At 35.6% G+C, this 16,713-nt stretch overlaps 1 protein-coding gene across 1 annotated transcript in view; it reads left to right on the top strand.

Moving 5' to 3' along the window:
- Positions 1–768: 768 nt before the first annotated feature.
- Scaf4 (SR-related CTD-associated factor 4) overlaps positions 769–16,713 on the top strand; it is a gene marked incomplete at its 5' end in the record, with an annotated part of 34,151 nt that continues 18,206 nt past the window's right edge. The window contains 13 exon segments of the mRNA XM_013504099.1: positions 769–852; positions 1,430–1,474; positions 2,929–3,090; positions 4,532–4,667; positions 4,969–5,108; positions 5,676–5,852; positions 10,769–10,989; positions 11,292–11,397; positions 12,990–13,157; positions 13,594–13,679; positions 14,065–14,255; positions 15,214–15,314; positions 15,694–15,807. Of these exon segments, the coding sequence (XP_013359553.1) occupies positions 769–852; positions 1,430–1,474; positions 2,929–3,090; positions 4,532–4,667; positions 4,969–5,108; positions 5,676–5,852; positions 10,769–10,989; positions 11,292–11,397; positions 12,990–13,157; positions 13,594–13,679; positions 14,065–14,255; positions 15,214–15,314; positions 15,694–15,807 (1,731 nt within the window).

Genomic DNA, 16,713 nt, shown 5'->3' with positions numbered 1-16,713 from the left:
TATCTTTAGAAGTCCTAGGGGAGAGCATATTTGTGAGTAAACTAAAAAACAAGCTAGATACGACCTTCTTAATGTCAAGGTTCTTTATAACCATCCTTGGACTCTGTGTCTTCTTTAAATTTGGGGAAGGAGTGTTAAATGCATGATACACGTGAGGGGACCGCCTGACACCTGTTGTGAGATTTGTTAATTTGGTTTTGACTTTTTTATAATGAGCTGTTGGTTTTATTTGTGACTAAATTAAGAAACTATAAACTCTTACATTGATATGACAGATTATTGGAACTTTATAATAGCACTTGATTTTACATGTATCTCCAAATGAGCCTTATGTATTCCAAATGAGATTTGGAATTCTCCGAATCTCAGGTTTGGATTGAAAATACATTAAACATCAACAGAGTCGCACGCTGTTGTCATATTCAGCCCGGGAACATAATACGTGTTGTTTCCATTCAAATCATTTTTTTGTCTCTTTCATAAAGTTTTATAATTTTTTTGTTACAGGTTTTGCAAATTTCTTAAAAGCTTTTACCTCAAGCTTTATAGTTCTTTTCTATTTTATTTTAAATATGATCTTTTTCTATTGTATTTTTAAGTGTTGATACAGATAGATAGGGAAGTTCGTGATTTTTCCTTACTAGCCAAATTATTAAAACTGTTAGTTCCAAAAGTTTGTTTTTCTCTTAGTAAAACAGATTGCACATATCTTTGTAAAACAAAGACGTTGACCTCTGAATTTACCTATTAATTTCTTTCTCTTTTAAGCTCTTTTCACTTATGGATATGAAACCTCCCATCTCGAGAGCCAAGATGATTCTCATCACTAAAGCTGCTATTAAAGCTATTAAGGTAAGAGTAAAATATGTTTAATGTAGAAATGCTTTTGTAATTTTGAAAATGTTAGTGAGATTTCGTTTTGAGAGTTTCAGGCCTAAATCAAAGAGCACTAGGACACTGATCAGCTTTCACTTAAGGTTTCCAGTACCGTGCATTTATTTGCATTGTAACGTATTGTTCCAAAGAGCTTTTCTGTATTTTATTTAATCCTGGTTATAAACCAACAGTTATCTTACCTTTTATTAAAAATTTTAAGAAAACCCCTTAGGCTCCATGAAATTAAATGTCTTTCCCAGGATTAAACTCTACTCCATTATTGTTGTCCTTTTGGTAAGGTTGCCAGGTACCCTTCTTTATAAAGGTTTGTTGATTAAACATTTAAGAAAAGGACCTTCATGGGTGGGGGCAGGTTCTGATATGTTATTTAAGTTTTTTTTCTGTTGCTCATTTTGGATTATTTATGCTTCATTGAGTATCACCTTAATTCTTTAAACTCAGCAAATATTAAAGTTTTAAAAGTTTTATTATAGGAAATGTAGAGTTCTATAATTATGTAAATTTGCACTAATTTTCTTTTAATTCTTTTCAGCTTTATAAGCATGTAGTTCAAATAGTAGAAAAATTCATCAAAAAGGTAACTATTTTATTATTACCTCATTTTATTTGCTACATGTTTATAATTTGGGTACTTGTTTCTGAAGCCACTCTACAGAAAACTAGTCTTTGGATGTTCTTTTAATTACTAAAAAACTAACAGTACCACTGATTTGAGCATTACTGTGAGTTTGACACTCTAATAATGTCATGCATCACAACAGTTATCTTGTGTTTGAGCTGAAACCTTGCTATAAGCCTGATGGGCCTCCTCTATCCTTTACTTCACCTACTTGGTTGACATTTTAACTTGCTTTGAGTACTTCAAATGAAATTACTTTTTAAAAAGTTTTCCCAGTATTTCTCTATTCCTATCAGAATTGAACCATCTTTTAGTTCTACAGCTGTTATCATCCAGCTTGTCTGATTAGCATGTCTGTCAGTTCAAGACTTGGCGGACAGTCTCATATGTCTTTGTCTTAACCCCTGACTAGAGCTGTGTTATACTAATACATGTTTGTGTTAAAGTATAAAATGAGTAAGCCAGGCATGGTGGTGCATTACTGTAATTCCAGCACTCTGACAGCTGAGGCAGGAGGATCACAAGTTGGAACCCATACAGGGAAACTTCGTTAGATACCATCTCAAAATTTAAAAGTGTGCCAAGCGTGTAGCTCAGCACAAAAGGCCCTGCGTTCAATCCCCGGTACCACCAAAAAATAAGATTTTCAGCATGATTTACTCAGCCAGTTCCTTTGAGCTGGATAGTTAGATATTTCTCATTACTTTTTAGAGAAAATGCTTTGAGACCTAATTATAGAAAAAAATCGGTGCCTCTTTGCTGTTCTCCTTAGTATTAGTTCCTAGATGTGGAATTGTTGGGACAAATAAGGCCTTACCTTTATTACTAAATAGTTTTCTATCTGGAAGGGAATTGGTGGGGATAGAAAATGAAGAAGATTAAGATGTGGTACGTATATGTACTAACCCCCACAGTGATGATTTTATGTGTCACAAACGTGTACCACCAAAAAGAAAGGGTTATAACTTTTTCTAGTAACCAGAATATGTGTAGGTACCTGCTTTTCTATTTTTTATCTTTGTCTATACCCAGAATGTCACAGTTGAATTTCAAAATAGTTAAAATTGATACATTATTAACATTTTCTAAAAATAATTGTTGAGCCAAAATAGACTCTCAGAAGTGAATTTGTATGCTGATGGCATAGAGATTGATAACATCAGTTCTGAGTAATTGTGGCAAGGGAGATAGAGAAATCAGAGAAAAGTAAACTCTTAGGCATCTGAAGTATCGGTGACTGGTGGTTCTCTATACATTTGTGGTAAATTTGACAAGCTAGCCAATTAGATGAAATATGAGTAGTTTGTAAACAGTCATTGGATGGGTATAAAAGTCATATAAATAGGAAATTAATGGATGTCAAATAGTGGTTTTTCTTATCTCTATCTTGACTTTGTATTTCATCATTGCAGTGTAAACCAGAATACAAGGTCCCAGGATTATATGTAATTGACTCAATTGTGCGACAGTCTCGTCATCAGTTTGGGACTGATAAAGATGTTTTTGGGCCAAGATTCTCTAAAAACATAACTGCCACATTCCAATATTTGTATCTTTGTCCATCTGAAGATAAGGTATGGATAATTTTTAAATTAAAAATTGGCATTCTGTTGGTTTTGGTTTTATTTTTACATTTATTTAAATGTATATTAAATACATGAAGCTTTCTGTATTACTAGGTAAGTTAGCCATGTAGCGTGATCTCTGGGAGTTCACTATAAAACCCAGTTTTCTCTACAGTGGTCATTTCATACTTGTTTTCTTATAAAATCCTTCAAGAATGTTGTACTGTCGTAATAGGAAAGGAATGGAGTTCATTGACTCGCAGGGTAGAAAGGTGATTACTAGGGGGAGAGGGAAATGGGAAGCTGCTAATCAACAGGTCTGAAGTTAAGCAAGATGAGTAAGTTCGAGAGATGTGCTGAGCAACATGGTACCTATAGTTAACAATCCTGGGTTGTACACTTAAAAATTTGTGAAGAAAGTGAATCTTATTTGTGTTCTTATTCTAAAAAAAAAAAAAACAGAAACTTTAAAAATATGTTAAAGAAACATCTTTAAAGAAAATATGTTGGAAAGGTACGTTTCTATGGTTGAGTAATGAAGAAATTTTGTAGTAGAGAAAAACAATGCTCTTCTCAGATTGCTGCTTATTCCAGAAGAGAAGGACTGGTAATTGATGGTCTTCACAACATACAGTGATGCTAGAGTATAAGGGTATTAACAAATACACTGTAGAGCAGTAGTGGTGGACCTGTTGCACACATGCTGCAGGGGGCTGTTTGTAGCATTGAAAGCTCTAAAAGGTTCACCATCATGGCTGTAGTGTTTAATTCTTCACATATATGGCTGATTTTACAATGTAGTGTAGAAAGGTAGAAGAGCATTACAGATACAGTAAGGGTACTTTAGGTGGAAGAATTACAGTGGTGTACATACTCTGTAATAAAAATGGAACATTTATAATAAATGGCATATAAATTTAGATGTTCTGGGTTCTCTGTTTATACTCTTAAAAGATAGTTCTTGTTGAAGGGGAGAACAATTGTTTGAGTAGGAGTTAAAAGTTGTAGTCATGAATAGCACATATTCTCTGGATCTTCTTCAGATTTATTTCCTCATAAAACACCTAACTTCTCGATTACAGGCCAGTTTCCTAAGTAATTTAACTATTATAATCATCCCAAATAAATTTGTCTTCATTTCTTTTACTTTTCTTAAGATAACTTTTTTGTCCATGATGGAATATCTTTGTAACTATATATAAATGTACTGAAAGCACCAGCTAAATATACTTATTTGTATTCCCTGGGTCTGTATTCTGTCCCTGGTCCTTGGTCTAAATTATACCCACCAAAGTAGACAAATTAGAATATTTGACTAGGTTATAATCTGATGGAATTGTTTGTTTTTGAAAGACTTAATAGAAAAATGTTAGCAAGGGTATCTCTCTTTGTAAAATAAGGACTATTATTATTTTAAGTTATGAAAACTTTTTTTTTTGGCATATAACAGAGTAAAATAGTTCGTGTGCTGAACCTTTGGCAAAAAAATGGAGTGTTCAAAATTGAAATTATTCAACCACTTTTGGACATGGCAGCAGGAACCAGTAATGCCGCCCCATTAGCAGAAAATGTCACCAATAATGAAGGTACAGTCAAGTCTATATGTAAGCTTAGATAATGGTACAAATTTTATACATGGGTATTGCATTTGTGTTATTTTAGTGGAAACTTGAGTTTACATCTGGGACAGAAGAGTTTGTCTTTCCTTAATTCTTATTTTCTAGTATAAATCTGATCTTTTGATAACTTGTTATGTGTAAACCCTAATAACCACAGTCTATATAAACTGGAAATTTATTTTAACAAAGAAGCTTAAAGAAGTTTTAAAAGAAAAATGTATACGTTAACGTTTTCATAGGCCTTAACTAATGCCCTTTTCTTTCGTAGGCTCACCTCCACCTCCAGTAAAAATTTCTTCTGAACCTCCACAAGCCACTCCGAACTCCATACCCACTGTACCACAGTTACCCAGCTCTGATGCTTTTGCTGCTGTGGCTCAACTGTTTCAGACAACTCAAGGCCAGCAGGTAAGCTACCTGCTCAAAGTTTGAATTGTTTGCAGGGTTAGGTACTGTCTGTTCTTATTTTCCATTCTTATTCATAAGCATATTGAAGGGAGAAAGTATGTCTACTTTTCAACTAGAAAAGCTTTCAGTGGGGAAACAGAAATAATAAAGAAAATGTGAAACTGAAGATCAAGGGAACAGCCATGCCAGTGTGAAGAGAACTTAAGAATTGCCACGGCCTGGTGCTGTTCACAGTTCTATCATTTGTGACTGATTGCAAAATTATTTGGATTGGAAATAATTCTTCCATATTTCTGGAAAGCTTACTTTGTTCACATTCTATGTATTTTCTCTTTGACCATCATTTTATACCTTTGGTCTTGTCAGCATACAGTTTTAGCTTTAAGTGATACACTCTGTACCTGATAAACACGTTCACAAACTTAACCTGTTAGTAAAAGGTTGGGTTTTTTTCCAGTTTTCTTACTGCCTATGCTATTTTTGGTCACCTTTAAGGTTTTTTTCAGTAGATTAATTTTGATACTATGGTTATTTTGTTGTGGTTTATCAGTTTTCCCATTCTTTAAGCTTCAGCAGATCCTTCAGACTTTTCAACAACCTCCAAAACCACAGTCTCCCGCCCTTGACAATGCTGTGATGGCTCAGGTTCAGGCTATCACAGCTCAGTTAAAGACAGCTCCTACACAACCACCTGAACAAAAAGCTGCTTTCCCCCCACCTGAACAAAAAACTGCATTTGACAAGGTACGCTTCTCTCACATCACCCACCTCATTGTCTGTATCACTCCACTTGGCTTGTGAGAGTTCCCTTCTGTGCTTCTCTGTGGATTGTTTGCTGTTCGTTGCTTGAGGGATCCTCTTCTGCACCAAAACATTGATTATTTTTACTGGTTATAAATGTAATATGTACTTACTGCAGAAATTTTCAGTAACGAAGGAAAATCAACAGGATTTCTCATTAACTCCCTTTCGTGGCTGTTACTGTGACATTTTTGGATATATCTTTTTAGAATTAATTGTCTATGGAGATATGTTTTCCTTTGATACAGTATTCATCTGCATGTTTTGATCTTTTACTCTTGTTTGGTGGTGGTGGTTCTTGTTGCTGTTAATGGATTAAGGTCTGTTTTATAAATGCTTATAATGTTATACTCCATTACATGGACATGTGGTGTAGCCATTCTCCTACTGATGGACATTCAAGTTATTTTCCATTTTTGCTGTTAAGAGACTTTAGTTACCATATCTATAATGTGAGGGTTTGGGTTGGTACATTGTGTTTCAGTGACGCTGCTGGGCATTAGGGTTCATAGGCATGTTTAAGCAGCTGCCACTAAGGGTATGGGCACGCTGAAGACACATAGTTTAGAGCTTCCTATGGGATCAACCCTCACAGCTCCACTTTTGTCTGTTTTTTTAGTTGGGCTTATGGCCGTATAAAGTTTCATTTCACAAGTTTCACTTCAAATAATAACAAAACTTGGAAATTACAGAACTAAATGACAACTTCAGAATCATCATTTAAAATTTCTGATTCTTCCCAACATTCTAATTGTAAGAATTGGTGGGCGTGGTGGCCCACACTTACAATCTCAGCACTTGTGATGCTGAGGCAGGAGGACTGTGACGGCTTGTAAGTTCGAGGCCAGCCTGAACCACAAAGCAACCCGAACTGCATAATCAAACTTTGTCTCAAGACAAAAAATAATAATAATAATTGCAAGAACTTTATTGCTAGTAGTTGAAATTAAAAGTCCATATGGTAAATACTGGTTTTCATTATAGCTTAGCGCTTTATGAACGACTACTGATGAAAAGTTTGGAATTTTTTTTAATATATATAACAGGAAACACTAAGCTACATTCCTAACCCTTTTTTATTTTGAGGCAGGATCTTGGCTGTGTTGCCTAAGCTAGCCTCAAACTCATAATCCTCCTGCCTGCACCTCCTGAGTAGCAAGGATTATAGGAAGACACTACCATGCCCAACTGTTGGATAAATTTTTGAGTAAATGGGAAGAATACATGCTTGTATGGAAAAGCAAGTTAGAAAGGAAAAGTGGGAAGCATTTTTCACACTACCTTGAACAGATTTGTTTGTGTGTGTTGTTCTTCACCTGTTTCTGAGAACAGGTGAACATAAATTTTTAATATGGGTAGTTTTGTTCAAAAATCTGCTCTGTTTTGACTTAGAAAAGCACCACACTTACACTTAAAAGGATTCTGTATACTCTTCTAGTAGTTCTATATTTTTGTCTTTATGTTTGTTTTTCAGTCCCTCTGGAATGTAAATTTAGTTCAGTATGGTTGTCTTTACAGTTTTGAAGATAGCCCTACTCTATTCTCCTACAGTATTTTTTTCTTCTGTCTGATTAATTTATTTCTGCCTCACGACAGTTGAAGAGAGAGAGAGAGAGAGAGAGAGTGTGTGTGTGTGTGTGTGTGTGTGTGTGTGTGTGTGTGTGTGTGTATTTTCTCTTCCAGTGCTGGGGATGGAACCCACGGCCTTGTACATGCTAGGAAAGTACCCTGTCACTAAACTCTACTCCCAGCACATACGTACTATATTTTATTTCCACGTTCCCCTTAAGTCTTTCAGGGTTTCTCTGGTTATTCACAATCATACGTAGTATGTTGGTTCTTCAGAGAAACAGAACCAATGATTACATCAGTTGGTTGATGGACAGAAGGAATTAGTTCATGCATTTGAGGAACCAGCAAAGTTTAAATTTATTGGGCAGGTCAGTAGTCTAGAAATCCAGAGTAAGCGTTAAACATTGCAGGCCTGTGTCTACATTCCACAGGGAAGCAGACTGTAAACTCAGGCAGTGTTTCTGTGTTATAGTCTTGAGGAGAATTTCTTAAGAACACCTGAGTTCGTGTTCATAAGCTCTTCCCTGGATTAGTTAAGCCTCTCTCATTAGAGAGGATATCAGCTTTACTCAAAGCCTACTGATTTAAATCATTATTTCATCTAAAAAGAAACCTTCACTGCAGCATCTGGATTAAGGTTTGATCTAACAACTCATCATTTTAACTCATAACCCAACGAAGTTAACACATAAAATCAGTTATCACGGTATATTTGTGTAAGTGAACTTTCTGATAAATGTTTACATTTCTTTGAATTTATAGGTTAATTTGGGAAATACTAAAACTTTACAGGCTCTCCATTTACCAAAATTTTATAATTTTCTTTATATAGGTCTTACACATTTTTTTCCCATTATTTGGTCATGTTTCATAGCACTTTGCATTTGCTTCAGAGTATTACAAGAAAAGAATTTGTATTTTATTTTGTCTTGTGAATAGTCACAGCAATAAATAGTAATTTTCTATTTGGTTGTCATGAATTTTCTAGTTAGCTTTCTGTAGTATACTGATGGCTGTGACTTGCAGAAAAATATTGAGTTAAAAGCCATGATAGTGGGTAATCCCTATTTTGTTAATTTGAATTGTAATTCCTCTAGTGTTTTTGTCTTGAGTGGGTTGGCTAGTGTTTGTTACTTATATGAAGTTTACAAAAAAGGAGTTCTGTGCTTTTTTATTTGGCTGAAAAGGTCTGTTTTAAGCTAGTAACTTAGCTTACTAGCTTGTCTATTTCAGCTTCTTCATAGAGGTAATTTCCTCAAAAACATTGAAAAAAATTTTTTTATAGATTTCAGTTTTTTAATCACTTCACATCTTTTTCCAAAGCAGTAGGTGTAGATCACAAAATGTTAAGGCCCCTATCTGATTTTTTTTTTTCCAACTTAGAACGATGTTTTAATTTTGGCTCCTGTTACCGAATGACTGTCCTGTTGTTGAATTACTTAAATATTCAGGCTTCATCACTGTAAAATGATGGTAGTAACTGTCTTACTGGTACCATGGAAGTTTAAATAAGTTAGTATACGTGCAAGGTGCCTAGACTATGTGTTTGGAAAATATTAATGGTTCATTTATAAGAATTGTAATTGCCTGGCCTAGAGTTAAAAGGGGAAACAGCACATTAGCTCTGTCTGTCCCAGAACAGCCCTACACTTGATTTGGTCTTAATACTATATTTGTTGTCTAGGAGGAGGGACCTTCCCTTCCTAATTTAGAAATCTGTTGTTCAGTAAAGTAGACCCAGAATCTCTAGGCAGAACTGCCACAGAGCAGCATCGGTGTAGGAATTAGAGGTTAAAATCCACGAGTAGAATGGGCCAGTTCGAAAGCAAAGTTTGCTTTTTGGAGGCCAGAGACTGAGGGCTTCGTAGTGCTGTGAAACCAGTGTCCACATGCTGGTTCTGATTGTGCTGTTCACTGACTGCACAACTGAATTATATTTCTTAATCACCTAAGCCTTAATTTAACTTCCCTGTCTATTAGAAGAAAACTAATTCTACTCTGCAGAGTTCTTGTGATAATAAAAATACTTTGTAATCGATGGAAACAGAGTATATGTTCAGTATGTTACCTTCTTTTCTAAAGAAGTCCAATTTTTATACCCTCCCCACGCCAGTACCGGGACTGAAACCCAGGGGTGCTCTACCATTGAGCTATATCCCCACCACCCTTTCCTTTGGAGACAGGGTCTCACTAAGTTGCCCAGGTGGAACTTGAACTTCCAGACCTGCCTCAACCTTCCTCAATGCCGTGATTACAGGCATGCACCACTATGCCTATCTTAAATTGCTATTCTAGACATAGGACCTCATAAAGTGTACTCTTTTTTTAGTATAATTATTTCAACTTTTTAATCTCCTTTTACACATTATATTAACATTCATATTACAAGGCATTCCATTCACAAATACTGCAATTTGATAAAAACTTTGCATCCTTACCCTTAAAAGTCTATACCAGATTTAGTCACTTTTCTGAAACATTACAATAATGAAAGTAATGAAAACATCAGAATTCTCTTAAAGCAATAAAGCACCCCTGGGTTTGAGTCATGCTGGAAGAGATGTTCTTTTACAAGTATAATGTGTCACTGGTACCAAATCAGATGCACAGTTTTTTTTTAAGGAAAAATTGGTAGTAATCTGATGTAAGCCATAAAGTTTTAAGAACCTAGGGAGCAGGTGGTAAGATTGCTTTGTGGCCCTGTCTTGTACCATTCCCTTTTTTTATATAGCATATTGTGCAAGCATTTGGGCATTTTTCTATATGCATTTATAGTGATTATGTAAGTAAGTCTTTTTATGGTTTACAGCTGACTGAAACTGTACACTCATTTTCATGTGCACAAAGTCTCAGAAATTTTTAGTTCTGAGTAAATGTTTCAGAAAAATATTCCTCTCCCCACCCTCTAACATGTGTTGGGATGATTGCAACATGGACCCTAGTTTCTGTTAATTTGGTATGTGAAAAATAGTATTTTGTTGTTGTTTGGAAAAAAAAATGTGTACTGCCAAATTAATTATTAAATAAGCAGATAAAAAGTTATTAAAAAGAAGCCTTTGAATTTATCATTGGGGAAGGAAATCAGAATAAAAAATGATGTCTTTCCCAAGATGACATTTGTGTAAAAATTGTTAATGCCTTTGAACCAAGATCCTCTTGAACATGTAGGAAAATGCTACTGTATGCAGCAGCACGGTGTGGTTATAGGTGAAGGTAAACATTGTTGTTTCTGGTTTTTTGAATCACAGTCTGCATTTTAAAATAGAATATTGACATACCTATTCCAGAAGCTGCTTGATAGATTTGACTATGATGATGAGCCAGAAGCTGTGGAAGAATCAAAAAAAGAGGATACTGCTGCCATTATCCCCACAGCGCCTGTAGCTGCTGCTGCTACTACTGCTGCAGCACCACCTCCGGTGCCTGCTGTGGCCACGCCTGCCCCCACTGCTGCCACTGCGCCTGCTGCGCCTGCTGCTGCCTCTCCTCCTCCTCCACAGACACCATTGTGAGTTGCTTTTTAATTCCTTGACACATAAAGTTGGTAGTAGTTGTAGTGCAGCTAATACTTAGCAGTAAAAGCAGTTTACAGTGGAATTGTTTTTGTAAAATTGTGTTAAGTTTTTCTTCTAAAAAAAGAAGGTAGCTTGTCAGATTTAAAATAAATAATGGCTTTTATATCTGAAATAATACTGAGTATATAGATGAATAGATCAGTAAACAAATGATTTACTAACAAGTTTAATAATGACTTCAGAACAACATTGTTCTTGTAAGTGTGGTTGAGAATCTTACTCTGGTTTTTTTTAGTGGGTTTCCTGGAGATGGCATGCAGCAGCCAACATACACACAGCATCAAAATATGGATCAGTTTCAGCCTCGAATGATGGGAATACAAGATCCCATGCACCACCAGGTACAGCCATTTTTCTCAGGGTTGAATTGTTAATAACTTCAGTTCTATTCCTTTATATTGGTTTGTATTTTGCAATCCACTGTTACTTAGTTGTGTGATTGGGTAGGTAGAACTCCAGCTTATTTTTTGTTTTGTTTTGTTTTGTTCTTGGTCTTTTTGAGACAGGGTCTCGCTATGCAATTCAGACTGGCCTTGAGCTCACTTTGTTTGGTCTCAAACTCACAGCGATCTTCCTGCCTCAGCCTCCTGAGTGCTGGGATTACAGGTGTATGCCACCATGCCCGGCTATGAGTGTATGTTTTAAAGGACTTTGAACCCAGTGTTTGGGAGTGTAGTTTGAAATCTGTAATAAAATGAACATACATAGCACACTGGAGAGTTGCAGGAAGTTAGAGATTTGTTCATTGGATTTGTTTCTGTAAATCCTCTTATTTGGGTTTTTTTAAACTAGGCTGTGCATCTTAAATTAGAACAAGGCATGCATTTAAAAAAACAGCCTAGCCCTTCAGCAGTATCATCATTCTAAAGAATTTGTTTTGATTTGCTGTTTTTAATTTTACAGTGTAGCATACTGTAAAATTCTGTATTCTGTTGTACAACCTACTTGTAGAAGTACTGCATTATAGCCTGTTTAGGAACAGTTTTGAGACCTCTTTACACTATATTCATTTTTTTAATCTGTATTATTTTCAGTCCATTCTTTATATTTGATAATATGAAATTGTTAGAGTGATTTAATGACCTGTTAATAAAGTGTGGAAAGTATTTTATAAGCCTATTTAAAATATGGAGAAGGGGCTGGGGATATAGCTCAGTGGCACAGCGCCTGCCTGGCAACCCCGAGGTTGTAAGTTCAATTCCCGGTACCAAAAATAATAATAACAATAATATAAAATAAAATATGAAGAAAACCCATGATAGTATTTCCAGTTGTTACTGACTGCATATTCACAACAATTAATAAGTAATTTCAAAAGACGTTTTGTGGCATTAAAAGTTTTATTGTATAGGTGTTTTGAGTTGTACATGCAGAAATATGTTGGATTTTGGTTTCCTCTCATTACTATATTTTCTTTGAGACTCTAAAAACATTCAGTGTATTGAAGTTGCTCTTAGTAAATTTTCTTAAAAAGTTGAAAGACAATTTGCAGGAGTATTTTTTTACTTTAAATTCAGTTTTCTATATTGCTTCCTTATTTAAAACTGTCCTTAAATACATAGAACCAAATCAGTGTATTTAAAATTTTTGAAATGAGTCATAGAATTTTCAACGTGTATACAGGATTTGAATGTGTAACAATACTGTGGAGGGCTGGGGATTTAGCTCAGCGGCAAAGTGCCTGCCTGGCAAGCACAAGGTTGTGAATTCGATTCCTGGTACCAGAAGAAAAAAAACAAAACAAAACTTAAAAAAAAAAAAAAAAATACTGTGGAAGAAGACTTAACCAAGAGAAATTGCTAAGTAGAGTTTAATGTTATTGTGGCTTTTCCTTGATGAGAGTTTATTGACAATATTTTACTTTTATATAAATAAATTATTTTTGGTAGCCGTTGCTTAAAATCTGCTCACATACTGTCTTTAAAAATGAAAGGTTCCACTTCCTCCTAATGGACAGATGCCAGGATTTGGACTTCTTCCCACACCTCCATTTCCTCCCATGGCTCAGCCGGTGATTCCTCCAACTCCACCAATGCAGCAGACTTTCCAGCCCTCTTTTCAGCCACAGACCGAACCACTTACACAGAAGCCACATCAACAGGTAAGATTTTATTTTTAGATTGTCAGTTATCGTTTTGGAAAACCTTGGCCACATATTAAACCCTCTTTTGCTCTAAATTTTTCACCTGGAAAGTAGACATCACAATACTACCAATTCCACAGAATTCTGTGAGGATTTAGATGGAGTGTAGGAGGCTTAACCAGTGCCTAATTTTTTAGGTGATACTTTAAGATGGAGGGTAATTTATGCAAAGTAACTTCCAGACTAGAGAAGTATTTCTTTTAATCTAGTAAATTTTTTTTGTCCGACATTTTTCCCAATGATGGTCAGTCCTTGTTAATCTAATAACTTGGTCCCAAGTAACCAAAATTCCTCAAGGGAAGAATTTTAATTAATTTTAATTTAGCTTTTGTTATATTTTAACTTCTTTATAATTCCCACATTTCTCACTCTCTGTTGGTTTTTGTTTTTTAAGGAGATGGAAGTGGAACAACCTTGTATTCCAGAAGTTAAGCGGCATATGTCTGATAACAGAAAGTCAAGATCTAGGTCAGCATCCAGGTAATTTATCGAAAATATTTTCCCAGCTCTGTATGTCATAGGAGACATACAGATGAAAATCAAATTAGATTATTTTCAGATATTGAGTGTTAATAAAATAACAGTGTATTTATATGCCTTATGTGGGAAAAAGAGCAATAGAAATAATGAATTTTTTTTTTTTTTAAGCCTAAGGTCTGTCATCTTACCCGCATTTGTGTCCTTTGACTTGGTAGAGATACACAAGGAGCAGTAGAAATGTACAACGAATATTTAAATTTTAATTTTATTACAGCATACTTCCAATAATCCCCCTCAAAATACTATCCTTGCTTTGAATGCATTTATCCTATTCTCTGTTTTTTTTCCTTGTGCTATCTTTTCTCCCCTGTAATGAAAATATTAGGTCACCAAAGAGGAGACGATCAAGATCCGGTTCTAGATCCCGGAGATCTCGTCACCGACGTTCTCGATCTCGGTCCAGAGATAGACGTAGACATTCTCCTCGATCTCGTTCCCAAGAAAGACGGGATCGAGAGAAAGAGAGGGAACGTCGACAAAAAGGCCTTCCTCAAATCAAACCAGAAACTGCAAGTGGTAAATAAAACTTTGTATTCAGACTTTCTGCATTATTTTTTGGTCACAGATTTAAAATGTTTTGTAACTGTTACCAAAGCCTTAAATGAAATGTTTTGACTGTGTTGTTCTATTCTAAATTCTGCATTCTCACACCTTGTTTGAGTTTATGTATTGTAAAATCCTTAGCTAGTTCAGTGTACAGTGAAAAGGTGAGTTTTTTGGATGTTTTTTATTGGAATAATTGCTGCCCCCTTTTTTAATAAACATTTGATCATTTACAGAATGTATTAACTTGTAGTATCTTCTGAATCATGTCAGGTATCTTTAAAACGTGTGTAGTAAACTATACTAGATACATTCTTTTTTTGTTTTTTGGTAATGGGAATTAAACTCATGACTTTGCGCTTGCCAGGCGGGCACTGTGCCACTGAGCTGTATCCCCAGCCCCACTAGACATACTCTTGATGTAAATCAGTAACTTATACAGATTTCAATTTATAACAGTAACTAAGGTATATGTAGAATTTCTGGCTCTGTAAGTATTATTAAGTAGAACACAGCATAAGAGAAAAACTGTACACTCAGGAGTTGGGAAATGATGGCTACATACAGTGAACAGAGCACTAAATTGATGAGAGACTTGGGCTCAAGTCCTAGTTCTGCTGTTCACTGGCAGGGTAACAGTGGGCAAGTGAGTCTTTGCTTTTTTGCCTTCAGTTTTCATACATGGTATCTTTAAGTCCGTCTAGAAAAAGTACAGTTTTCTCCAACTCTTATGTATGCTTTTATCTCAGTTCCACTTGTGGAAGTACTGACACAGTTGTCTAAAACCTTAAAAAATTATTTAGGATTTTCTGCTTCAGCTTTTGGCAAAATATAATTCATACATTTTGTGTAATGATTTTTTTTTAATGTAAGGTACCATGCTGCTTATTATCAAATGAGAATACTGTCATGATTATAATTTTATTTTAAGTTTGTAGTACTACTCTCTGGGTGGGACAGCTGGACAAAAGGACTACTCAGCAGGATGTTGCAAGTCTCTTGGAAGAGTTTGGTCCCATTGAATCAATCAATGTGAGTGTGTGTTCATTGATTTAATGCCAGGGCAGATATGCCTGACGTTATTTTATGAAATTAAGGACTTGAGATCTGAGTTACTATTTGCACAACTTGTGGCTACAAGGTTAGGGGTCCTCCATCCATATTCAGCATTCTCTGCATTGAATATTTTTTGAATAGCCAAGCATAACTTAAAACTTTTTTCTAAGAAAAAGTCTTTATACAACAAAATCTGGAAGAGTCAGTGGAGACCAATGCACCACAAATTAATATAACCTTAGATTATACATCACTGGTGTGGGGGGTGAGGAACAGGGTTATTGAAATTGGTTACTTAGTATTAGATATTATTGCTCTTTTATCATCTTTTGTAATACTAAATGTTTTGGACCAGATGATTCCTCCGAGAGGTTGTGCCTATATCGTTATGGTTCATAGGCAAGATGCTTATCGTGCCCTGCAGAAACTGAGCCGAGGAAACTATAAAGTGAATCAGAAGTCCATAAAGGTACGGTTTTATAATTCATTTTTTCAAAATTTTAATATGGAGCTATGTGGCTTTTTAAAATCTAATTTTGGGCTAGGTATGGTAGCACACATCTATAATCCCAGCAGTTGGGAGGCTGAGGCAGGAGGATCACTACTAGTTTCAAGGCTAGGCTGGAATGCATAGTAAGTTGAAAGCCAACCTGAGCTACATAGTAAGACTCTGTTTCAAACAAACAAAAAACTAATTTTAGGCTTAGATATGACTTGAGAAATTTTGTGTACATCTTTTCTTTTTCTCCAAGTTACCACCTAAACTGCAGTGTTGAATTGACACAAAGATTTAAATGCTAGGTACACGTCTCTCTGCCCCCTCCTCACCCCACAATGCTGAGAATTGAACCCAGGGCCTTCACCCTGAACTACATCCCCAGCATTTTTTATTTTGAAACAGGGTCTCATTAAGTTGCCCAACTTGGGCTTGAATGTAGGATCTTACTGCCTCAGCTGGGATTATAGGCATGTGCCACCACACCCAACTAAAATAGTATCTTTATATATTTTCTTACTCTAAAATTCTGGCTATTGCACAAGGTTTTCATCTATAAAACTATAAGAAATAATCACCAAACACGGAGAAAACGATAGAGTATATACACACGAACATTCGTTCTCTAAAGAAACAAAAGTCAGTATGTCCTCAGTGTCCTGACATCTTGTCCTACCCTTAAATTGTACCACGAAAAGATACTGTCTAATGTGGAATAACTGCTAGTTTCCTGTCGACTTTTTTCTTTGTATGTTTTTTTTTTTTCCAAGTCAGGTTCTCACTGTGTGTATTCTGTGCTGACCTTGAACTCACTTTGTAGCCCTGGCTGACCTCAGACTCACAGTCCTTGGCCTTAGCCTCCCAAGTGCTGGGATTACA

This window comes from Chinchilla lanigera, unplaced genomic scaffold (genome assembly GCF_000276665.1).
Source record: "Chinchilla lanigera isolate Chin_1 unplaced genomic scaffold, ChiLan1.0 scaffold00006, whole genome shotgun sequence".
NCBI lineage: Eukaryota > Metazoa > Chordata > Mammalia > Rodentia > Chinchillidae > Chinchilla > Chinchilla lanigera.
This window is presented reverse-complemented; position numbering and strand designations above follow the sequence as displayed.